General features: G+C 45.9%; 1 protein-coding gene across 4 annotated transcripts in view; it reads left to right on the top strand.

Moving 5' to 3' along the window:
- dati (zinc finger protein datilografo) overlaps positions 1-26,761 on the top strand; it is an 804,480-nt gene that overhangs the window by 765,471 nt on the left and 12,248 nt on the right. For 3 of the 4 annotated variants that reach the window (XM_071682892.1, XM_071682891.1, XM_071682894.1), the window contains 3 exons: positions 21,880-22,127; positions 23,171-23,300; positions 23,840-24,007. In XM_071682892.1, coding sequence (XP_071538993.1) covers positions 21,880-22,127; positions 23,171-23,300; positions 23,840-24,007 — 546 coding nt within the window. The remainder of the gene's footprint in view (positions 1-21,879; positions 22,128-23,170; positions 23,301-23,839; positions 24,008-26,761) is intronic. The other variant, XM_071682893.1, reaches the window with a different exon arrangement.

Raw genomic sequence — 26,761 nt, 5'->3', positions numbered from 1 at the left:
CGTGTTACAAAAGGAACGTCCGGGTCTGCTGTCTTATTGGCCGCGTGAGGGGCGCGCACACACACACTTAGCTTTTAGCTCGAGCTTAGCGCAAGCTGACCTTAGCTGTGGGGCTTGAGGCGATAGCTGTATACTGATAGAACGACCTAGCTTTTAGCTCGAGCTTAGCGCAAGCTAACCTTAGCTGTGGAGCTGGAGGCGATAGCTGTATACTGATAGAACGACCTAGCTTTTAGCTCGAGCTTAGCGCAAGCTAACCTTAGCTGTGGGGCCGGAGGCGATAGCTGTATACTGATAGAACGACCTGTGGTGAATTGTCTGATGATCCTCGTGTGATTACATGTTTGTGGTGTTCATGATTGAAATTCCGAAGTAAAGTAATTCCGTTATTAAGACGAAGGGTTGAAAACTATGACCTCAGAAACATCATAAGTAAAATATATATATATATATATATATATATATATATATATATATATATATATATATATATATATATATATATATATATATATATGATAAAAGTAAAAGGGAAGACTCCTTATTCCAGCGATTTATGCATCTTGAAGTTCACTGGGTACAGCTCCTATTACAGCGGCGTTTACAATGAGGACTGACGGCTACAATCCCTTATTACAGCAATGCGTATCTCATAGATCAGCGGGTACAACTCCCGTGTAGGCAAGATGTATCGCAGACCAGCCACAGAGCCACTATTACAGAAATATGTATCCTATGTGTCACATTGCCCAGCCCTACAGCCATTATCACAGGAATATGTATCACAGAAATCAAGTATATACACATATTACGGTATTACGTATCACATGGATCGAACATAACTCCTGTTACAGCGATGTGTATCACACAGAGCGGCTGTATCACCACTGCCAAAGCAGTGTGTATCACACAGATCAAGTAATAACCCTTGTGAAAGCAATACATATCACATAATCTAGCAATACCACAACTGTTATAGAGAAATATGTTTCACACCGAGCGAGTATAACTCCTGTTTACTGTTTTGCATTACAGATTTCAGTGAGACCGCCATTATGACAGCAATATCTATCACACATCATCTGTACCGCCACTATTACTGTACCGAACGACAAAAACACGAACGATATTAGTAATTTTTTTTTGTACCTGTAATAATGAACGAAAAGAAAAGAGGGGGGGTAGTCCTTTTGTCAAAAATTTTCGACTTCCAGACAGAGTTTTCATCTGTTTTCCCAGAACGAGCGACATAACCTTCTTTACGGCCTTTTTATGGAAACAATGAAAAGGCACTTCGTCTTTATGGCAAAATTTGGGAGGGTTTTTCTTCTCCCGCGCAAAAGGGGGAAAGGGGGAGGGGTGAGGGAAGGAGGAGGACGGGGGAGGGGGCGAGAGAGAGAGAGAGAGAGAGAGAGAGAGAGAGAGAGAGAGAGAGAGAGAGAGAGAGAGAGAGAGACTCCCTCCGGTAATTTGCCCCCCCCCCCAGCCTCCTCCTCCTCCTCCTCCTCCCGCCATATTTTGACAGATAAAATTAAATTAGAAGACACAGCGAATGGCTGGCATTAACTCCGTGTTGAATTGTGGGACTTTTGGCTTGCCAGCGTGTCTGTTTTGTTTGGCAACAACTCCTCTTCCTTCACCACCAACCTCCTCTTCCTTTTGTTCTATTCTTCAAGTTTTCATTCGTCTCTTGTGAATGGTGTTTGTCTCCCTTAATTTTGACGGTTTAGAGGAAGAAGACAAGAGAAAGAGAGAGAGAAAAAAAGAGAGGAAATGGATAAGGTCTACAAGCGGACCTCTTCTTCGAAGGGCTGCCAAAAGGACAAGCAAAACAATAGATAAAAAGGATTTGATTCTATTGCGGGTGCGACACGGCACGTTGTATCGTTTGAGAGAAGGGTCGGGGGTGGATGGTGGTCCTCTTCCTCAAGAGGGTCGAAAGAGCCGTTAAATGTCTTGGATTCCTGTACTAATACTCCTTCCCCCCATGTGGACTCTTCACCTCGCGTCGATATCCCTCGCCCCTCAAAAGTTTGTGAGAAAGATTTAGACATTCATCTTAAGTTCCGTTGCCACACTGTGGTCGCCCCTTTTTTTTTTCCCCCTCGACGTTGAATCGCCTTTTTCGTTCTCCGCATTTCATCTTTTTAATTTTTTCTTCATCTCTGTCTCATAACGTCTCATCTTGGTTCTGTGTGTGTCTCTCAGTGAACTTTGGGGCTCAGAGTCCGTAATTCGTCGATTTTGACGTATCTCGCTGTGCCTAGTTAGGGATTTTTCCAAGAAGATTAATAGATAGATAGATAGATAGAAGATAGATAGATAGAGAGAGACATACCAAGAGAAGCTTGAGCTTCTGAGCTTTCTAAAAGACCACCTTTTTCCTCAGGGGTTTCCTCAGACCCAGCCAGCCAGCCGTATCAGACTTAGGAATATTTTTCATTTTATTCGACCATTTAGTCAGCTTTTCTGGATGGGTCTGTGGCCCCTGGTAGCATGCCAGTGTCGGGGGTTGAGGGAAGGCTCCGGATATTTATTGATTCAGTAACTTTTGGTAATTTCTTTTGTGTGTGTGTGTGTGTGTGTCTTTGTTTTGGGTCGACTTAGGCAGAAATGAATTCCTTAACCACGTTTTCGGTTTGTATGTTCTTGATAAGGGTAATTTTGACTCCCCCCCTTTGAACATGACGGTACGATCCTTGAACGCAAGGGTACGGTCCTTCGGCACAACGGTACGATCCTTGAACGCAAGGGTACGGTCTTTAGGCACAACGGTACGATCCTTGAGCACAGTGGTACAATTCTGGGAGACACTAGCGGCACCATGGTACGAGCCTCGGGTATGATAGCGTAAGTTTTGACATAAACCTTCTAATGATGGGTGGGGGGTCAGGTCAAAGGTCAGGTTATCGTACCCACACGGAAGTAATGTGTTCTTCAGGTGGGTAATGCACAATCCATCCAGGTGTTATTTGTGGCAAACTGAATTAAACGTTGATATATCTCGAAACGAAACTTTATGATAATGCCTTTGAGATTTATGCACTTTGAATATGAACCTTATAGAAAACTTTTCGAGGAATGTAAATGGATTGATCAATCTTTGAGAACTTTCAGAAATTTTGGTTTGGTGGGGGAAGGAGAGGGAGGGAAGGGAGCGAGGGAGGGAGGGAGGTCATTTTTTTGAAGCTCGCGTCCATTCTAAATGGAATTATTAAATCTAAATGCCTCTCACGAACTCTGATGGGGGTTACCAACCTTAGATAACGTCCCCCCCCCCTCCTCCCTCGATCCCCCTCCCCCCTTACCCCCTAAGTAGGATTAAATCCAAATAACTTTAGTAAGATTTAAATGGAAGTATTAATCTTAAATTACTTGGTCTTTCGAGGATTATATCTTTCATACGCTCTGAGACGCTGGTGCTTCTTACTTATGTACAGACTCAAAGGAAAATAAGTAAAGGAAAAATTTAAAAGAAATGATAAGGGTTGTATGAATTGAATGTAAGGTTGGTAAAGAAATTGAACATCAGGTCGTATTTGAAGACGATGTATGGGTATAGAAAATGTGAGAGAGAGGGAGGGTTGACCGTCTGCTCTACCTTGAAGGTGGATGTTTATTTCACAATCTCGTTTGCTATTCGTCTTCTGTATTTTATGAGAGAGAGAAGAAAAAGGAACCGAGTTAAGTATTTTTCGTAAGTTTCGGTTTCGGTATCAAATTCCAGGAAGTTTCGTGGATCGAAAATGCTTTAGATGATAAATGCATATCCTCCACTTTCCGTTTTCTGTACATTTTGCCCCAGAGTAGAGAAAACGGGAAAGGAAAAAAAATAAGGATCGAACGGGAAGGTGGTTCGAACCACTGTTAGATGTCTCGTTTGATTATGGCGACGGCAGAAACTGCGTTGTTATGGCATGCGGTCGTAAATATGAATATATATTCATATAAATGATAACCAAAAAAAATTATCCAAGAAATATAGGAGGCAGCGTTGACAGAGTCAGGCCCGGACCCGTTTTATCACTCTGCAAATGGCAAAAGTTGGAAAAAGTCCCGTCATATTTCAGGTCAAAGTCCAGAGTTTGGTCCCCTCCAATGCTGTGATTCTGAGACTAGCTAAAGTTACCTCTCTCTCTCTCTCTCTCTCTCTCTCTCTCTCTCTCTCTCTCTCTCTCTCTCTACGTGTTAACCCCCTTGCTTATGGCAGAATTTCCTCGTAGGTACTCATGAATTCTCTCTCTCTCTCTCTCTCTCTCTCTCTCTCTCTCTCTCTCTCTCTCTCTCTCTCTCTCTCTCTCTCATAAAGAAGTCATATAGTTCACTGTAGCATTAGAGATTAAGTATAATTTTTCCCCCCTATTAACCATGTGAACGAGCCGGACAAATTGCCATTAATCACAGCAACAAATGAATGCCCGGGTAGGTAATGTGTGGGAATAGAAATCTCTCTCTCTCTCTCTCTCTCTCTCTCTCTCTCTCTCTCTCTCTCTCTCTCTCTCTCTCTCTCTCTCTGACATTCCTGACTCTACATCAGTTATTCACGTATTTGCCGCCGTGATGAGGAAGAGAGAGAGAGAGAGAGAGAGAGAGAGAGAGAGAGAGAGAGAGAGAGAGGGGGGGGGAGGTAGGTCAGGGAAGGCGAAGACACGTTCGAATGTGCTGGAGATGACTAATTACCGTTTTTTCCAGCGATAGTGATGAGATTTCGTTATGTTTATGGCTTTTCGTACGAAGAAAGCGAATTTGGTGGTGGGGGAGGGCGAGTTGTTAGGTCGGTGTGTCGGTGTGTATGTGTGTAGGTAGGTATGTAGGTAGGTAGGTAGGTACATAGTTATCGTAACTACTCAGTTCCCTACGTCACGGGATGGTAAGTAGACATTTTTTTTTTGGGGGGGGTAGGGATTAGTGAGGGGGGGTGTGGTTTGGGATGGGGTGGCTGAGTTATTTCTAGGTTGATGTCACTGATGTACATCAATCCTCGTTGATGTCCAGTCATGGCAAATTGATGTGCAGATGTTGGTAGGTCTCCAACTGAGGGTTTACTGACGTTCCTGGTATTGTCGGTACGACCCCACTGAACACGACGGTACGACCCTCCTGAACACGACGGTACGACACCCTTATGAACACGACGGTACGACCCCTGAAGTTAGACTGGTCCGCTAACGGCGCCTCCTCCCACCCTAGGGTCGCAATGCCGCCGTGCTGAAGAGTCGCGCCACCACGCGCGGGAGGTTAACCTCTCTCTCTCTCTCTCTCTCTCTCTCTCTCTCTCTCTCTCTCTCTCTCTCTCTCTCTCTCTCTCCCTGCTGAGGCACCCCACGTCGGCAGTGATCCTCCGTCGCCCCAGAAGCCAGCCATCACCAACAAGGCGTGCATATTTCACGAGTCTTATATTGAAAGGGAAAGGTTATCTCTCCCAGTTATTTGTGTTTTTTTCTCAGGCGTTTTTCAGAATGATTAAAAAGATCACCACTACAGTATGCCCTCCAAATTTATGATTACTCTATTGATCACCCGCGTTCCTGTTCCTTTATACATTAATCTCGAGTTTTATATCCGCATAGTTTTTATGCTATTGTTATTTACCATTATTATTTTATCAGTATTATTATTGTTATCATTATTATCATTATTATTATTATTATTATTATTATTATTATTATTATTATTATTATTATTAGTATTATTATTATTACTAGCGTTATTATTATTATTATCATTATTATTATTATTATTATTATTATTATTATTATTATTATTGTTTTATTATCATTATTACATAATCCCAGGACCCATTCCCTAGGGCTTCCTGCAGATTTAAAGCTGCGTTACAATCAGTAGCAGGGAAAGTATGGACTCTGTCTCGGAGTGAGAGGTTCTCGGCTGTACTCCAACGGTACAGCCTCGTCTAAGGTGACTCCACACCGCCAAGTCTCTTTCAAAGATCATTTTTTTGATGTTAGTTCCTCTTCAGCGTCACTGAGGAAGTCACTCTCTGGCCAACACTAGCTAGACGTGAGCGAAGTTTCGCTATGGGCTGCGGGAGTCCTAATCCCTGACAAACCAGTCTGTTATTACTACTTTATAGCTGTGCAAATATTTGCATATCGTTGGTGAATACTAAGTGCGAATTTTGTCTCGCCGTATTTAATTTGAAGACTTCTGCATAAATGATTTATCTGATAAAACCCGCTCATGCTGGTCTTGGCGTCGTGTGCCGGGTAAATTCTCGAAAAGCTAACATTATTACAAATTCCAGAATTATTTACTGAAGACAAAGCGAAAATTGGTGCCCATTCGTTTACCATAACTGAGTTACCTCATTTTCTCATTTGTCTTTCAAATTACCTCCATTTTTTACGGTTCTTGGTTGAAATGAAGTGTCTTTAGTCAGGGGGGGAGGGGGAAGGGAGGAGGTGGGGGGAGGGGATGTGGAGTGGCTGGTCTCTCGGTCTTTCGGTCTCCCCCCCCCCCTCCCCCAGCAAGATTAGCCCTTCCCCCCCTCCTCCTCCTCAGGCTTCGTTTCTCTCTTAACCCCCAACCCCCCAACCCCCTTCCCCCACCCCTCCCCGTCACGTCGTGTTTTCTTTTCGCCCCATCATGTCTTTCTCCCCGCCTCCCCCCTCCCCCCTCATGTCTTGGTCCACACCCCTCCCTTGTGTCTTAGTCCCCCTTGAGCTGCTACTTCACCGCCCTTACTCCCCCAACACCACCGCCACCACACCTCCAACATCTGATGTTTTAGTTCCCCAACACTAGCTTCTGCCTCCCTTAGAAGTAACCCCCCCCTGTCATCGCCACCACCACCACCCCCTCCATTCATCACCATCTCCAACAATAACACCCATTAGCATATAATCACCAACACTCCTGCGTCATCACCAGCACTGCGCCTTGTCCTCCATCGCCAACACCCTTAGTGACCAGATCCTCACCAACGCAGCACCACCATCAGCCAACACCCTTAGTGATCAGGGTTGGGTTTGACCGAGCCTGATCGATCCCATGTAATTAGTAACATTAATTAGGGGGACGGTACATTTGCATATTGTTACCGCTGAGATGAAGGGGCCAGCCCGGCTCCCGGGCCTCCAAGAATTTATGTAGTCTTGTGCCATTTTACAAGACGGTCGCCCACCCGCTACGTCTTCTTTTTTTTCTTTAGTGTCGTTTTGGTCTGCCCTGTCCTCTCTCTCTCTCTCTCTCTCTCTCTCTCTCTCTCTCTCTCTCTCTCTCTCTCTCTCTCTCTCTCTGTTTTCTTTCGTAAGTTCTTATTGGAATTATCTTGAGCACGACGGTACGACCCCTTGAGCACGACTGAGCACGACCAATAGGGTATGATGGCCAGGTGGACGTGACCTTTGAATCTGATCCTTGTGGGGGTCATGTCGTTCATGGTCGTGACGTCATTATTGACCACCGTCGTGCTCATGGGTCGTGGCGTCGCTTCGTTATCAAGGATCTTGAAGCTTGTAAGGTTTCGTCGTCGGAAAGGTCAATACCAGACAGTTTTTGGGTTATATATATATATATATATATATATATATATATATATATATATATATATATATATATATATATATATATATATATAAGACGAGAGACAATCTTAATCCCAGACGTCGAAAGATTAAACGAGATTAATGAAATTCAGAAGCTGAAGGTGCTCCTATATAGCGAAGGATCAGATAGATCATACCGAGAAAGAAAATGTAAAGTGGATTGTTTCCTTATAGACGAAAATATCAAAACACACGTGACAGCGATGTCATTGTGGCACTCCACTGCGCCATGATGTATCCTCCTGATGAAGGAGGTTATAGAAATAAGGCAACGTTGATTATGATTAACAGTGATCAATAAAGAGTAGATGAAAATAATGAAATGATATGAGTGGAAAGTTACCCCCCCCACCTTGGAACCTTACAGATGGCGCTGTAGTCGGTTGGTATCTGTCTCTCGCTGGCGATGTATTGATGTATTCTGCTTGATTGTATTAGAATGTATTTGATCGAGGCTGGTGTATGAGGTTAATCTTCTTGTGAGTGCGAAGGTGCAGGACCCTGAGCACGACGGTAAGACCCTTGAGTGTGATGACATGACCTTTGAAATGACCTTTAGAAGTCGTAACGCATTGTTCAAGGGTCGCACCAATGTGTCCAAGGATCGTCCCGCCTTGTTCAAGGGACTTACCGTCGTGTCCAAGGATCGTACCGCCGTGTTCAAGGGTCGCACCATCGTGTCCAAGGATCGTATCGCCGTGTTCAAGGATCGTACCGCCGTGTTCAAGGGTCGTACCGTCGTGTCCAAGGATCGTACCGTCGTGTCCAAGGATCGTACCGCCGCGTTCAAGGGTCGTACCATCGTGTCCAAGGATCGTATCGCCGTGTCCAAGGGTCGTACCTCCGTGTTCAAGGATCGTACCGTCGTGTTCAAGGATCGTACCGCCGTGTTCAAGGGTCGTACCATCGTGTCCAAGGGTCGTACCGTCGTGTTCAAGGGTCGACCTTTTGTGCTCAGAGGTTGTACCGTCGTGCTCAAGGTGATGTACCATCATGGCCATGGGTCATACCACGGTATTCATGGGGTCGTACCGTCATGGCCATGGGTCATACCACGGTATTCATGGGGTCGTACCGTCTTACTGAAGGGCTCAAGCATAAAGTGTCGAGTGAGGATTACATGTTGTGAGAGAGAGAGAGAGAGAGTAATAACAGTACTTAAGAGTATTTACGATGAGATTTTTCTTGAGAGCGGGTCAAACGCGTAGCGCTCACTGCAAGAAAATGCAGAGTTACGAAGAACGAGTCGTGGGAGTTTACGTGTTCGTAAAGTGTTGTGTGTGAGAAGGAGATGCTGTATGTTTGGCGGTAGGCAAAGCTCGCAGCCCCCGCGTGTGGGTGAGGCACGAAAGACCAAAGGAGTGACACTCGACAGCCACGGAAGTTCTGGCTCACTGGGCAGCCGTCGTCGACTAACCCCACCCGATGCCCAGGGGGGTGTAGCGGCGGTCATATAACCTGCCACCCACTACCTACCGAAGGGAGAGAGAGAGAGAGAGAGAGAGAGAGAGAGAGAGAGAGAGAGAGAGAGAGAGAGAGAGAGGGCAGGAAGGGACTTGGCCATAATTAATCAGGTAATGACACCTGCACCTCCCACCCTAGCATCGTAAATTCTCCCAAAATTCATCTTTATTATCGAAAATTGTTGAAATATGTGTTTCTCCCGTGAGCCTTGTTAGCCCGGCGGATCCTGTGAATCTTACGTTGATTCTCTCCCCATGATTCATGGATTCTCTCCCCATGATTCATGGATTCTCTCCCCATGATTCATGGATTCTCTCCCTAAGATCCCTGGATTTCGTCCCAAAAAATTCTTGGATCCAGTTTCTAAGATTTTTAGATTCTGTCCTGAAGAATCTTTTGGACTCTATCCTCAAGATTCTTAGATTCCATCCCCCCCCAAAAAAAATTCTTGGATTCTGTCTCCAAGATTCTTCGATTCTTTCCTCAAAAAATCTTAAGAGAAAATGCCTTTGAATTACTCTCTGTTTCTTTTTTTATTAAGAGATACATGTTCTATTGTTCTGCCTCCGGCCTAGTGTAGAATGACCATAGATTTCCAGCCAGATATGTCGTGCAGTATTACAAACACCGCCATTTTCTCGTCTTCTTTCCGTGAGGGAGGGGCGAAACAGTGCTTTGTGCATTCAGATGATAATCACTTCTTCGTCACCTTAGACGAAATTGCTATGTCTTTGCAGTATCGCTGCGAACATGTAGCCCTCCAGCAGCTCTCGAGTATTAGTGAGGGTAGGGAATACAAACCTTACGGCATCCCCTCGCAGGGTTCATTCTCCCAGAGTTCGTGTGAAGGCTATCGGGCGTTGAGGTGGAAGGGAGTCTCGCCTTATCGTCCGGGTGGACATAGAGCCCAAGATGCGTTTGCCAGAGAGCTGCATAATAATAAGTGTTTCCCTAAATTGACGATTGGACATTAAGACATTAATTATCCAATTTAAAGAGAATCTCTTTTGATGCTGGCTGATGCCCGCCAACTTGTGTTTTATATGCAAATTAGTGAGAGTCCCAAGTAAACGCCGGAGGAGGGGGTGTTGGAGGAGGGGGTGTTGGAGGAGGGGAGGGGGTTAAGGCCCAGGTCCCTTCATCAGCCCCCGAAACACCAGACCTCCCCCCCCCCCCCATGACATTAGGCCACGGAACACCAGCCCCCATAGAAACCAGCCTCCATGACCTCAGCTCCCAGGACCTCAGCACCCAAGACATCAGTCCCTTGGACCGCAGCCCCCGGAACACCAGCCCCCAGGGCGCACCCCCTTCCACAGCCTGTCCCTCCTGCACCATCATATATTTATCGGCTTCAACCAGACACTTGTAACATGTTTTATTCCCGTACCTGAAGGAGGTCTTCCTCCTCCTGCAGGTGATCTTGTCCCCCGGGTATTGCCCGGGTGTTTAACACTACATTCCGGCATTTTATTGACCTCTTAGACTTTCTTGCCTTGCTTGAACCTCCACGCCGTTCTCCCATACCTTCCTCCATTCTCTTCTCTCCACACAACCACATCTCTCTCTCTTTTCCAACACCTTCAACATCACCACATTATTCATATATATATATATATATATATATATATATATATATATATATATATATATATATATATATATACACTTGTTCGCCGTTACCCTGTAAAGAGATAGCAACAGAAACACGAGGAAACTACCTCATTTGCTCACATCTACTTTATAAATGTCATGTATAATGTACCGAAACCAGAGCCTCATAGCCACAGCCAAACAGACCTTTCTGTGGTTTGCCCCGACCGCTTCATATGCCCTAGTTCAGCCATTTGGCAGTACGTCGCCCCCTGCGTACCACATTGCTCTAATTCGCTCTGTTCCTTACATGCCTCTCACTCTTCTACATGCTCAAGGCTTTTGATTCAAAGCTTTTTTTCGCTCCATCCTTTCATATTCTCAGTCTCCTCTAATCCCTTGCTCCGTCGACTTTTGAGGCATACATCCTTATATTCAGCTCCTCTTCACCTATCCTCTTCATATGCTTGAACAACTTCAGCACACCCAGTTCACCTCTCTCAGTCATACTCAGCTTACTGCCACATCCTACGATTCACTTCATATGTCATGTCCACTCCAAGGCATCTAAAACGTCCTGGTTTTCTCCACTCAGACACACACAAACCAATTGTCTCTGTCCCATGTTAAACCTCATAACTTTGCTTTTGTTCGCATGAATTCTTAACCTCCTTCTTTCACGCATCTTTCCATACACAGACAACAGCTTCAGCAGTTCCTCGCTTAAGCCTGTCACCAAGGCAGTGTCATCCGCAAACAGCAGCTGACTTGCCTCCCAAAACACCCCCACCACCGGCATACTGTAGACCAGCCCTCTATCCAAGACCCGTACATTCACTTCCCTCACCAACTCATCTAAAAACAGATTAAACTGCCATGGTAACATCACACGTCTTTAACGCAGCCTTACCCTCACCTGGAACCACTGACCCTCCTCCCTTCCTACTCGCACACACGCTTTACTTTCATAAAATAAAAATTTCGCTGCTTTTTAGTTTTCCTTCCACACCTCTATTCGTAAGCATCTTCCACAAGGTCATCTCTGCCACCGATATCATAAGGCATCTCCAGATCCACATTTGCCACATACGGAACCTTCTTTCCTCTTTAGTATTTCCTGCACAAATTGTTCATAGCAGACACCTGGTCCACACATCCTCCTCCGCCATGCCTAAAGCCACGTTGCTCCTCCACAGTCTGGTGTTCTGTGGATACCACCATCTTCTCACTCACCGCTCTCCCATACCATGTTCCTGGTACACTCAGGAGACCCATCCCTCTGTAATACGAATATTCCCTTTTTTTTCTTTTTTGGCCCCTTGTCTTACTACGATAGCATTATACAGGCATTCCGACAATCCACAGACACCTCACCTTGAGCCGTACATATAGTAAAAAACCTGAATGACTGACTAATCGACAACTCTGTCATGCCCTTTCTTGAGAACCTCAAATGCAATCCTTTTCTCTCTCTCTCTCTCTCTCTCTCTCTCTCTCTCTCTCTCTATATATATATATATATATATATATATATATATATATATATATATATATATATATATATATATATATATTCACACAGACGTAAATACGTGACTAGAATATTGTGTCTGATGTTTCTGTGTACACTTTTTTGTGACTGTGTGTGTGTGTGTGTGTGTGTGTGTGTGTCAAGGCCTGGGGTCCGTTAGGGACGGGTGGGGACCTGTGAATTATGGGCACTGACGTTCCCTATGCCTACCCCACCGCCTGCAACAATGCCATACATTTGCAACATAAAGGGGCCGGCCCGTCTTGCAACAGAGGCCGCCGCTTGATTGTGTTAAGGTCCCCTCCCCCACCTCCCCTCCCATCACCTCCCCTTCCTCTCCCATCCCTTGAGGACGACGACGGCACGACCTCCATGTACATGGTGGTCGACGACTTTTTTTTTTTTCTGGTAGGATGATGGAGCTACGCGTTTGATGAACATGATGGTGCTAACCTTGGAATGCGACGGTACGACCCTTGGAACACGACAGAACAGTCCCTCGAACACGGTGTTACGACCTCCTTTAGCGCGACATTGCGACCCCTTGAACTGTACGACCTTTGAGTATGACGTCCTTGGCCTCACACATGACCACCTGATCCTCAAAGGTTGTAGTTCTCTGATAATTCGTAGTTCCTCGAAGGTTAAAAAGGCTTCCTAAAAATTGGTGACCCAAGGATACAAAACCGTATTCAAAGTGAATCCTGCAGAGAAGCTCCCTATTTTAAGAAAACACATAACTGGTAGTTTGTAATAAAGACACATTTACAAAAAAAAAAGAAGACAGCTCTTGCCAATTAAGTCCCAATTAAAGGAACAATTATAAGCCCATCTGTAAAAACCTGTTATTAACACAGTTATTGAAATCTCGGTACAGAAAAAAAGTTACACTTCAGAAAAAAGTATTATTATAATATTTCAGAGAAGGTATTACTTTTCTAATATTTTTTTCTTATTCTGGTATTTGACCTGTAACTTTTGAGCCGGTAATGCCCTCGGTGTAACAAGAGATCACTGACGACTTTGAATTTGATGTAGATTTTTGATCTGGCATCTTCTAATGCTGTGAGGGATTTTGGTTTAGCTGAGGAGGAAAAGTTAGCTTTCATTTAGAGAAGGGTCGTGTATACCTTACCAGCTAAAGTGTCAGGAAGTGGTCGTATATAGCTTACTACTACTATTGATAGCTTACTACTACTACTACTACTACTATTACTACTACTACTACTAACACCACCACTGCTACTATAGTTACTACAACTACCACTACTTGTGTTACTTCTGCCATCTGTCAATACTAGCCTTACGAGCTACATTTTCAGAGAACGGGGTGCGATCGATCATCTTTTACCAGGAAAAAGTGAAAATTAGAATATTGTTAAAGGAAAGCATATCTGTTGGGAATAGTGAATGAAGGAACACGATGTAATTCCTGTGAGCAGACAGTGAATCTTTAAGTGAGAGGGAATCTTCATGACAGTGTCTTGGGATGGTTATGGGATGGTCCAGGGATGGAAGGGCAAGCTTGCAAAGACTGTCCCATTAAGGTGAGAGTGAGAAAAAACGAGAGAGAGAGAGAGAGAGAGAGAGAGAGAGAGAGAGAGAGAGAGAGAGAGAGAGAGATTACACAAACCTTACGATCCCTTCGAGGTAGTCATGGAGAGAGAGAGAGAGAGAGAGTGAGAGAGAGAGAGAGAGAGAGAGAGAGAGAGAGAGAGAGAGAGAGAGAGAGAGAGAGAAGGAGAGAGAGAGGGAGTTTACACCAACAGGGGGCTTGTAATAGGGGAAGAAGGGAGGGTGCCAAGGGGAAAGGAGAGAGAGAGAGAGAGAGGGAGAGGGAGGGAGGGAGGGTTGTATAACAGGGAATGGGGGAGACGTAGCGAGCGACCAGTTGGAGAAAATACAACAGAGGAATGAAAGATGTGATAGTGTATGATGTATAGCAGGATACAGCAGCGTCGCACGGGGACGGCAAGGGGCTGGTGATAAATGGAAAGGGAGGAAGAACACACAAAGATACAGCAACCAGACTAAAATGCTGTTGATAAAGACTTGAGCGACGCCCTTGTGGATGCGTTGCGAAGAATGGAAAGGTGAGGACAGTGCCGGGAAAGAGAGGCCACGGAAGAACAGACTGATGAGGGAGGAGAGGAAGAGAGGTAGGGTTGGTGAGAGGGAGAGAGAAGAAGGTGGTAGAGTAAGAGGCAGTGTTTTAGAGGAGACTCTTAAAGGAAAGGGAGAGTGATTGATGGAAATGCAAATGGAGGGAAAGTGGATGGTGGAGGGACTCCACCCGAATGGAAAAGGAATAGCATTTTGCCACATGACCGGTGGAGGGGAAGTGGAGCATGACGTCAGGTGGGCGAGGTGGAGGGAGGAAGAGGAGGAGGAACGGAGCGTGTAAGAGCGAGGAATGGAGCTCACATCTGTACCTTGGTTGGAGGCATTCCTGGCATACCCCATCGAGGGGACTTAACAGTCTAGGACGAGGGGGGCTCCGCGATTCCCAGCCCCTCCCTGCGCCACCAACACAAAGACATCACATAACGCTAAAACATGCAACAACAACAACAACCATCTCCCGAAGAATGCGTCTCTCTCTCTCTCTCTCTCTCTCTCTCTCTCTCTCTCTCTCTCTCTCTCTCTCTCTCTCTCTCTCTCTCTCTCTGAGACGTGTGTTCGGTCCGTGTGTCGAACGACAGAATCCTCACCTCTTTCTTTTTTAAGTGTCAGAAGTTTAGACTGTGTGCTCGTCTCGCAAAATTCGTCACTTCTTTGGTCTCTTTCACAATTGGTGTCTTTTAAGCCAACCTTCTCGGCTCCTGACTCTATTCTGTAAGAGTCTGTTAGTCTTTGAGGTGATGACCTTTTCCGACTTCTGATTGTTATGGACGATTAGTCTTTGGGTTGAACTTTTCGGCGTCTGATTGCTACAGACGATCAGTCTTTGGGTATAAACCTTTTTCTTGCGGCCGATGGTTCTTTGAGCTGACGTTCTGCGGGTGTTGGTTCTTAAGAGACACTTAGTCTCTCTGGAGAACACGCGGTGCCTTCGTGATACCAAGCATTTGGTCTCTGGTTCTCTACATAACTGAAATAAGCTTTGGGTCCCCCCCCAAGAAAAAAAGAAATAACATGAAATGAAAAAACATTATCCCCGATGCGCCATTGTGTATTCCAAGCGGAGATGGTAAAAACATTTGCCAGTTCTCAATACGTGGAGTATATAGAACTTGTGTAAATTGAAATTGAGTTAGGAAATTGTTTAATAACAGGTCCCTGGCTCTCTACCGTGCATGCCAAATTAAGTCGTCTTTTCCGATCATCTGGGCCGCTGGTAAAGTATATTCCTCGGTGAAAAGTTGAATTTATATCGCGTTCCATACTCACGTTGTCTTCTGGTCTACGATGCTGGTATATGGGACATTCTCTCTCTCTCTCTCTCTCTCTCTCTCTCTCTCTCTCTCTCTCTCTCTCTCTCTCTCTCTCTCTCTCTCTCTCTCTCTCCGGCCCATTATCTGGAGTCTCTTAATGTGTCTGGGTTGGCTTGGCCGGCCTCCTCTCGTTCCCCCCCTTCCCTACCCCCCACCCAAGCTCATTTGCATATTGCAATGTTGCAGATAGGTTGCCGTTCCCCTTTCGGTAGTTTTTTATGGGCCGTGACCCTTTATTTCATCCTGACTGATTATGTCATTTATGTGTAAGATTAATATTTTCTCTCTCTCTCTCTCTCTCTCTCTCTCTCTCTCTCTCTCTCTCTCTCTCTCTCTCTCTCTCTCTCTCTCTCTCTCTCTCTTCTTTCCTTTTATAATCTCGTGCCCCACGATTTGAGCGCTCGTAAAATCGTTGGGTCGAACGCGTTCCTCCTTGTGGTGTGAGATTTGAGAGTAGAACGCCACCAGTCAGCCAGCCATCAACACGACGACCCCTTGTGAGGGAGGGGACACGACGGCAAGACGACCCATCCCCCCTCCTCCCCCCGGGATGGACGCGAGGGTTCAGTTCCCTCGACCACGTCCGCACGACGGTACCCTGACACGACGATACGACCCCCTTGAAAAACGACAGTACGATTCTTTAGATCATTTCGACACGACCACCCTAGAACACGACAGTACGACCGCTCGAAACACGACAGTTTAAGTCCTTTAACACGAGGGTACGACCCCCCCCCCCCCCTCAGTGGGGGCTTGATAACAACTGGCCTTTATCAAACCTGTTGGTAATAAACTGCCTTACTCACAGACTACCATGCTCACCGTAAACAGGCGCAGTTTAAAGCTGGTCACCGACGACCTCACTCGCCAACGACCTTCCGTTACAGACCACCACGACCACAGACTGTGAGGTCGTCTCACTCACTTTATTACGACGTACCGAACTGCCTCCTCAACTAGAGCTTGCGCCATCGATCGATGTAATGAGGTAGCGATTCAGCCTCGGTCGACCCGATTGTCTGGCATTGCCAAGGTTAGGTTATGTGTGTGTGTGTGTGTGTGTGTGTGTGTGTGTGTGTGTGTGTGTGTGTGTGTGTGAAGTAGGAAACTATAAACATAACCTTAGACGCGACTTTCTCTCTCTCTCCTTCTTTCTCCCCAAAAATATCCTGTGATTCCCTGATTTTCATCAGTCCATAAAAATACGTCCAAGAAAATATATTCGTATCTTAATATATTTTTTTCTGTTGTGTCTTGGCCTCATATACCTCATAGGGAAATAAACTAATTTAAAGCTGTAAACATTCTTGATATATATATATATATATATATATATATATATATATATATATATATATATATATATATATATATATATATATCGTGTCTGCCCTGGTCCTCGGCCGGCCTGGGTCTTCTCCTCGCTTGTTATCTTACGCGTAAACAAGTGTTGACCTCTCCACTTGCCTTGCTCAGTTTTTTTTCGCCCCGACGGAAGAATTGCACCAAGTTGCAACACATGTGTGGCCCTTGAACACTGGAGTTACACCTCCCTTTTTAACGTGCAAGTGGTAATTGAGTGGCGACTGGGAGGAGAAGGAGGAGGAAGGGGGTGGGGGGGGAAGTTAATATCCTCTTGGATCGAGATCGAGGGTTGTGAGCCCGTGTTATGAGCCCGTGTTGTGCAGGGCCAGAGTTCCAGAAGGGGTTCCATTTGGACGTGATGTAGACGACTGGAAACCTGGGCGATGGTGGTGGTGGTGGTGTGGTAGAAGACCGGAAACCTGGGCGATGGTGGTGGTGGTGGTGTGGTAGAAGACCGGAAACCTGGGCGATGGTGGTGGTGGTGGTGTGGTAGAAGACCGGAAACCTGGGCGATGGTGGTGGTGGTGGTGTGGTAGAAGACCGGAAACCTGGGCGATGGTGGTGGTGGTAGTGTGGTGGACGACTGGAAACTAGGGTGGTTGGGAGTGGTAGTGGACGACTGACGACTGTACCACAGTATCCAGAATTTTTGTGTATGTATAACCCCTTGAGCGCGACGGTACGACCCATGGTCGCGACTGTGCGATCCTCGTACACGACGGTACGACCCTTGAAGACGACAGTGCGATCCTTTGGGTATAGTGGCCCGATCTTTGACCTGGCCTTTAAGAGTCAGGTCAAAGACTAAACCATCATACGCAGGCGTTGTACCGTCGTGCCCAGGGATCATACCGTCGTGCTCAGAGGTCGTTCCATTATGCTGAAGGGTCGTAGCATAGTGTTCAAAGGTCTTGCTATCTTGCTCAAGGGTCGTGCTGTTCCTCAAAGACCATACCATCGCGATCAAGGGTACTTGCCCAGAAGACCTTCCCATCGTGCCAAGAGGTCGTACTTGCCTCAAAAATCGCCCCGTCTTGCTCAAGGGTCGTCGCATCTTGCTCAAAAGATCGTCCCATCTTGCTTAATAGATCGTCCCATCTTGCTCAGAAAATTTGATTTAGTCATGGCGTTCGTAGACGTAATGATATTTTCATTATATAACCAGAATATGAGCGTCCAGCTGTGCTGAGACACGCAAATGCCCCTCCCCCCTTTCCTCCCCCCTTTCCTCTCTCAGTGCTACCAACTCCCCCGGCCTGCCCTGCCACCCCCTGCTCAAGGAATGCGTAATGGTCTATGTGTGTGTGTGTGTGTGTGTGTGTGTGTATCATGGCCAGTATCATCCACTGACTAGGAACTTGGTAAAGTTTCAACTATCGTAATGAATGAGAACTTCATCCGGAAGTCTATTTCTGTAGGAAGTCGGAGGAAGAGGAGGAGGAGGAGAAGACGCTGCCGTGTCTCCGCCGCCGCACAAGAATGGTTGGCCTCCGAAGCCTTGCGTTGATTGTCTCACAAGTTCCTTCCACTTCTTTAATGTTTTTCTCTCGTACCTCTGTCTCTGCGGTTCCCCTTTTCGCTCAAAATCAATACCGGGGAAACAGCGGAGCTGCTCGTGTTCTATCTTGAGAAAATCTCTTTTCTCAGCTCGTCTAAACGGGAGTTACGTTAGGCGATTATGAAAGCGTGCGTCTTTAGTCGTGTAAGACAGAATGCGCGCCCTCAAAATTGCTCGTGCATACCGCCAGATGGCAGGACAAGTCTGAAAGTTTTCCCGCCTTCTTCCACTTACGCTTCTATGATTGGCTCCTCCCTCCGTACTTTCAGCCAATCGCTGACCTCCTCGCCCATCGCCCCGTGCGGGAAAGTTGCCTCCTTAAGCACGTTGGTGATTAAATCGGTCTTTTTTTTTCCGGGAAAGCAAACCACAGAGTTTTTATAAGCAATGTTTAGCAGGAGGTCTTTTTAAGATATCGTAGCAACCGGCAGGGCCGAGATACTGGGGTAAAATGGGGCTCTTGGTGGGTAACTGGCTTCAACATCTTTGCTCCCTGGGAAGCTCTACCAGCGGAGGAAATTTCAAGCACTTGTCATTTATCAGAAAATACATCCGATTTTTTGAGTCGCCGAGTTTGTTCTTTATTCGGCCATTTTCCTCTTAGTTGAGCTGCAGCTTGTGGTCTTGAAGATGGCCACCGTACCCCAGCCCTGATTGTGACCTCTCTGAGGTCTCGGGGTGGCCCTTTGAGGGAGGTTGGGTGGCCCTTATTCATTGGCCACCCTTACCATCCTGCATCTTCTCCTTCCCCGGCCGCCCCTCTACGCACACACATACAAACATACGCAGGCAAACTTACGCACACACCTCCAGCCCACTTTGACTCCGGGAAACGCAGCTTGCCTTTGGCGTCGTGCAACTTCATTGCGTACCAACAAGGGAGTATGGTACCCACCAGTGAAAGTCATTGGCTTACCCAACCAACACTCTGCAACCTCACTGTGAACAGCAAACGCCAGCCCATCACCCGGCAACCTAACCGTGAATACCTTGCTCTACCCCATACCCTGCCACCTTACCCTGAACACCTAACCGTAACCCATCGTCTTGCATCCTCACTCTGAAAACCTAATCCAGACCCGTCACTCTGCAGCCAAACTTTGGTCACTTAACCCAAACCCATCACCCTGCAACCTCATCCTAAACCCACAACCTCTCCTTGAGCATTCAACCTCAAACCTCCTCTTGACCTCCACCTTTAACCTCATATCATCCTCCGTTAATCATGTCACTAAACCTTAATTTAGTCTTTCAACAGTAACAACCATATTCTTCACCTTCTTACCCAACCTCACTCCACCCCATTACCCTACCCACATCAAACCTCACCCAAACACACTCCATCCCCACTGTCACCTCACTCTGCCACCACCCCTTTTACGCACCCCAAACCTCATCCCAACCTTACTCCGCCTCACAACCTCAACATAAGAGTCGTCATAACCTCCACACAGACGGGTAGTTACTGTAACCAATTCCCTTCTGAAGTGATTACCAAGAAGTGCAAAACATTCAAGTGTGTTTGGGGGAGAATTGTGTATTATTCTGTAATGTGGCTTGTTTTATTGTGTGTGTGTGTGTGTGTGTGTGTGTGTGTGTGTGTGTGTGTGTGTGTGTTAGTGACATCATAATGCTGGTTTAGTAACTTGAAGGTTGTGATCAAGTCACTCCCTACTCTTCTCCGTTCTGTGATGGGAAAGTTTATAGCCCCTACCTCTTCCACTGTAATTCAGTTCACTTAATTCTAATACCAACGTTGTTGCCCTCTTTTGAACCTTCTATGTGGTACTTCTTTACGTTTTTTCAAACACGTTGCTTCTTTCACCCACACCGAGGAAATGCAGACAGCATACATAGATTCAATAAGCTGTATGATAACAGAGACTGTTCAAGAGATAGATGGGCCCTCACGAGTGTAAGACTTCCCTCCCCATACAGTACAAATTAGTGACTGCAAATAGGTAATTACAGAGTTTCCTCTTTTGCCCATACTATGGAAAAAAAAAATGCATATCAAGACTAATTATTTTTGACGGGCGGTAACGACAGGCGACTGATGATAATACAATATTTTTTACCTCTAGGATGATCTGTGATTAGCAGATTATCGTCCCCTCTCCATTATACTCACAAAATCAGTGTTGTGAAATACATATAGGTTGTTATGTATCATTAAGAATTTTCTGCCAGTTCTTCACAATGTACTAGTTTCTCTTAACCATTCAAATAGTAGGTGAAAAAAAATCGATATTATTTATCAAAAAAACCCTCATGACAGTCAGGTGTGAAACATCTGTCTTTTATGTTTCTTCTGTTTGATTACTATGTTAATAGCAGTTTTGAAACATGTCTGTTACTGTACATTTTCAGTCTGTTTACTGAAGTCTAAGATACTCAATTCCATGATGTTTCCTGTGGGGAAGTGTATCTCCCCTGTAGCGAAAGAGAATATCAGGGTTTTTATATGACATTGGGTTACGAGGAGAATATGTATGACATATGTATATTCGTCTGTGATATACGTAATATGTATTGGTTGAATAAGGAGGAAAAGTTCCGTGTACATGGTTGTAGACTTGGAGAATTGTGTGTGAGGGAATGTGCGTTACATAGAGATGCCCCTCGTCTCTCTCTGGATTTCGTGTGAGTGGCGGGTATGTCTGCTATCCCTGCTGCCAGTGTGTGAGTAACGAGGGTTTATGTTGCATCCTTCCGTGACGAGATTGATTTTGATTTTTGCCGCAATTGCGGCTAATTTATTGTGCACTCTTACCCACCCTGTAGCCGGTGGCGCAAAAAAGAGGACACAGAGTGCACACAAAAGGGTCAGGGACTTGGGGGCCCCTCATTGATTGAAATACATTACAGGTTACATAGCGAGAAAAGTGTTAATGTGGTCTGGGCAACATAATGAAGGTTTTGGTAGTCTACATGGTAAGTGAAGGTTACAACAGATGAACAACAGTAATTGGATTACTATCAAGATAAATAACAAAAGAACTCAGTACAGTAGGCAAAGTTATGATACTTTTCAAGTCTCCGATGTAGAACAGTGTTACGGACGAAATGTGTGCGCTACCTCGCAAACGCGGGAGACAGCGACAAAGTATAAAAAAAAAAGAAAAAAAAAAAAAAAAATATATATATATATATATATATATATATATATATATATATATATTTGTGTGTGTGTGTGTGTGTGTGTGTATATATATGTAACGTTGCCCCCCCCCCCCTCCCACTCTCTCCTCTCCTTGGTGAGACCATGTAAGTTACCGAGTGTCCCTCTATCTTTCCTTCTTGATAACGAGAGCACACATAACGCTGACCCCTCCTACACCTCCTCTCTGCTCCTCCCAACAGGTGAACGGCCGTACAAGTGCCACCTTCCGGAGTGCGGCCGCGCCTTCATCCAGCTGTCGAACCTCCAACAGCACCTGCGTAACCACGACGCCCAGCTGGAGAGGATGAAGAACCGGCCGTTCCACTGTAACATCTGCGGCAAGGGGTTCGCCACCGAGAGTTCGCTTAGGACTCATACATCCAAGGTAGAGGCCCAGGACGGAGCGCCGGGTGGGATTTTAGGCAAGAGGAGAAGAGGCTGCTGGGGGGTGAGGCCTGATCTTCACCAGTCTCATGTCTCACAATCTCTCGCCAGTGCTCAGTCACGCCCAGTTGTAGTCCCCCCGCAAAACGTCTTCAGAGGACTAGGGGAGGGGCGCGTGCGTGCGTTGTGGGGGTGTTGTGGGGTGTGTGTATCTCTCCGGCCGCCCCCTTCCTCCTCGCGCCGCGCCTCCCCACTCCCTGAGTCCGAAAACGTCACTCCTTCCTCCCCTTTTAAGACGGCTCCTCCGTCTTCGTCAGCTCTTGGTGTCATCACGCAAGTGGGCGGGGCTAGGTGTCAAGAGAATGTGACACTGACATTATAGCAGTTACCATATTATAGGATTAAGTCATATCATAGGCCTGGGGTCATGACATCTCTCTCTCTCAAAAAAAAAAAAAAAGAGAACACCAGGTGCTATCAATCATGTTTGAAGGCAAATTACCTCCATCTGCATAGTAATGTTTACAGTTTGACTCAAGAGGTGATATATATCTTGTTCACCTCCCCTCTACCCCCCCAGCCTCCCCCTGCCAATCCTCTCCCACCAACCTCTCAAGTACTGCTGAACTGTGTAATTTGAGGTATTGTGTCTACACTTATATAATGCATGACTTAGGTACTGCATCTCTTGAATGAGGAGTGTGAGGAAGAAAGAGATTGTAGAGTAGGGCTCTGTCACATGACCCCAACTCCGTCCCTCTCACCTGAGAGGCGACGGAGGTTGTGTCCTGGTAGAGCCATCTCTCCGACTGCTTTTGAACAGACCGCACCCACATCCAGTAGGCTGAGAGCATTCCTATGTATCTCATGTTCACTGCTGGTGGTGGTGTCCAGCTGACTTGGTCGGGCTCAGCCAGCACAAGACTGGTGTGTATGTGTGTGTGTGGAGCGGTCTGGTCATTATCAGTGGCGCGGGGGTGTTGGGTAGGGAGTTGGGTCCTCCAGGCGTGCCAGTGATGAGATGCTTGGTGAGCGTTATGGTGAGAGGCTTGGTGACCTGTGGATAGTTAGTCTCACCTGTGTGTTCCCCCCTCTTTTGTCTTCTAGCACGCAGCCCTCGTCGGCGGACCCAACGCAGTCAACTGTCCACAGTGCCAGAAACTGTTCATGAACGGCGAGCAGCTAATGGAACACATGAAGTATACGCACAGGGACCCTAACGCCTCCGGAGTCGCAGGTTAGTTAGCAGCATTATCGTCTTCTCTCTGTCTCTTGCTTCCACGTGTCGTGCCTTAACATACTCGGGGCGGCACAGACTCCGTCGTCAACTGCGACCAGTCGTCCTTTATCAACACCCAGCAGCGTGTGGACAGCATTAGGCTGGCGCACGAGGATGATAGCGCCTCGGATGTTCAGAGCTCATTATTGTGTCGAATATTAGCCATGTATGTTCACCCGTCAAATCCAAGAACATCCATACATTTGAGGGCACAGTGAGATCCGTGCACTGACGGTGGCACTTGCTATGACCCCCCCTCAGAAGATGTAGCGTAGTGCTTTAAAAGTTGTCTTGATTTGTATGTTACATTAGGAGTTATTTAGCAGATAACTAACATGTAAAAGGCTATGACAGTGATGTATGATATATCATAGGAACTAATAGTAGTAGAATACCATATATATATATATGTTTTTGTCTAAGTGTTTAATGTCGGTAGAGATTTTATAGAAACTTTTTTCGAGTTTGGTCCCTGATGTTTGTCGTCGTTGTTGCAGCCAAGCGTCGCACAGCGTCGCACTCGTGTCCCGTCTGTGGCAAGCACTACGTGAATGAGGGCAGCCTCCGCAAGCACCTGGCCTGCCACCCGGAAACCTCGCAGTTCACCTCCTCCCTCAGGATGTGGCCCTGCTCCGTCTGCCACGCCGTCTTCACCCACGAGTCAGGTCAGTCCCTAGTGTTATCCAGAACGACGAACGGGTAAGGAGGTAGCGAGAGTAAACCCGTGGATAGCAAGAGCTAGGAAATTCATCCTTCTCTGGTACTTCCGCCGACGAAGTCTTCCTCATGAAGAGGAAAATTATTTTCCTGGAGATTTTGTCGGAAGTAGTTGAGGAGAATTATTTCCTTCCAGTTTTCTTTGATACTTTGTGCCCGCTTAGGTCAGTGGTCAGATATTTCCTTAGTGGCCTCTGTAGTGGCCAGATGTCCTCGTTTATGGAGAGGTTTTTTTTTTTTACTTAGACCACACAGTACACTCCTCTGCCTATTGACCTGATACCTGAGGTCACACGCCCCACACCACCTGTATCCGGTGCCCTGATGTTGCAGGTCACACACTTCACATGTATTGTGGTAATCTGAGGCTTCAGGTCACACACCATACCTCCACACACCGACCTTACACACCTGTCGCCTCCCTAGACACATATCCATAGATATGTCAGACGACATGTTGCTGTGACTTCCTTTACGGCTTCTGAGTTCCAAAGACCCGGAGATATTAGCATCTTTTCACATGTAGACAGCCGAGCATCAGTTTGATATCTGAATTTCAAGAGAAAACTCACACCTTTGCCCGAGAAAACCATAATACCTGACAATAGTACTTCAGAAGTAGCATTGGAACGTAAATCCTCCTTATGAGACTTGAGTAGCGTATTGTTAGAACGTAACTCTTTCCAGTAGAGCTTTGCAGTATTGATAGAATATTTCATGATACAGTTTGGTACCTCGTAAACGGTGTTAGATTCTAACGCGTTCTCGTGGGAATCCAGCATCGGTCGTCCAGGGTTTTCCATTCTATCTCGTCTCAATGGCGTGGAAAAGAATAAGAACAAAAGAGAGAAAAAAAAAAGCCCCACACTGGAAAGTAACGAACGGATATTATTTCAGATAACGGCGGTAGGGTAGGGGTTTTCTGCCGCAGCAAGCCATGTGGGAGTTTATTGTCACATTACACTATAGTCTGCCTCATAGTTTACCCCGTTGTTAGTCTGCCTCGTAGTTTACCCCGTTGATACTCCTCCTCATAGTTTACCCCGTTGTTAGTCTGCCTCATAGTTTACCCCGTTGTTAGTCTGCCTCATAGTTTACCCCGTTGTTTGTCTGCCTCATAGTTTACCCCGTTGTTTGTCTGCCTCATAGTTTACCCCCGTTGTTTTTGTTGTGCTCATAGTTTACCCATTGTTAGTCTGCTATAGTTTTACCCGTTGTTAGTCTGCTCATAGTTGTTTACCCCCATTGTTTGGGTCTGCCTCATAGTTTACCCCCGTTGTTTGTCTGCCTCGTAGTTTACCCCGTTGTTAGTTAGGTATTAATCATTGTTTACAGTGAATTTACCACGGTACGACCCTTGAAGACGACGGCACGACCCTTGAACAGGACGGCCACTGTACCCAAGGGTCGTACAGTCGTGCTCAAAGCTCATACCGTGATGCATCGTAGCCAAGCGTCCATAGTGTCCCGTCCTGTCTTAAGCACACAACATAGCTTGCCTCACTGTATGCTGAACTCGGCTCAAGCTGCAGCTATGCTGTGTCTTCAGCATAGAACACAGTTTTCTGCCACACTCTCATCATACTTATCATTGCACCACGGTTTCAGCACAGCACCGTAATGTACCCTCACAACACTGTTGTGTTTCGTGTTGGGGGAAAGCATCAGGGGTCCGGGTATGTGCCAGCCACTGTAGAAACTTTACTGTGCCCACTGGTTATATGGGGCCCGAGAATAATTATTCAAAAATAGATGTCCAACTTTTTTATTCATATCTGGAAATCATAGTCCAGATTGCCTCCCCACGTCGTGTATCCCGAATTGTTAACGAGATGATACCGTTGTGGTTTTTCATTATATGTGTAACTTTATAACCTCAGGACGCCTGTATGTGGGGCTCCTCCAGCCTCAAGGCTGCGCTACAGTGAGTCCAAAGTAGGCGGAAACATATATATATATATATATATATATATATATATATTATATTATATTATTTGTGTGTTGTTTTGTCTTTTTAGAAAACTTTTGAATATCGTTATGAACAGTCGCAAAAACACTGGAACTGTGTAATATGGAACAATTAGTTTTCCATTCTCAGCAAAACATGATATCATGTCCTCATAGATATTCAGAGCCGGCGGGGGTAGCCCGCCTTCCTCTCCTGACGGGAGTGTAATAAAAAAAAAAAACCCGTGTTTTGAGTTCACTTGGAAACCGATAGAGACAAAACCGGAACGCAAGGCTTGTTATCATTTTCCACATTTTATTCCTCGAACGCAGGCAGCGTTTTCAGAAAGCGACCCCGTTCGCTCGATTTTGAAGCAGCGTTTTCAGAAAGCGACCCCGTTCGCTCGATTTTGAAGCCTCCTAAAAACGTTCACTTTGAACGATTTTGTCCGATATCTTTTGAGGGTTTTTTTTTGGGGGGGGGGGGTGTGGCGGCGTGATTTTAGACATCAGACTGAAGTTTGACCATCACTTCTCAGCAGAAGTTAACAGAGAAAAGTTCATATCAGATACAATAAAAGAAAAGAACTTTTGAAGGTTGGGATAAAGAGTTCGCGTTAGAGAGATAGACAGCACCTTCAACCACAAGTTCAGTTTTTTTTTAAATGAAGATTTTTCGCTTTGTTAGTGTCACATGATGAAATTCATCGGATCGCTTGTAGTTTAACAGGATATTAATGGTTTAACATTAAGGT

This window comes from Panulirus ornatus, chromosome 35 (genome assembly GCF_036320965.1).
Source record: "Panulirus ornatus isolate Po-2019 chromosome 35, ASM3632096v1, whole genome shotgun sequence".
Classification (NCBI taxonomy): Eukaryota; Metazoa; Arthropoda; class Malacostraca; order Decapoda; family Palinuridae; genus Panulirus; species Panulirus ornatus.
Note: the sequence above shows the minus strand (reverse complement) of the source record. Positions and strands in the feature narration are given on the sequence as shown.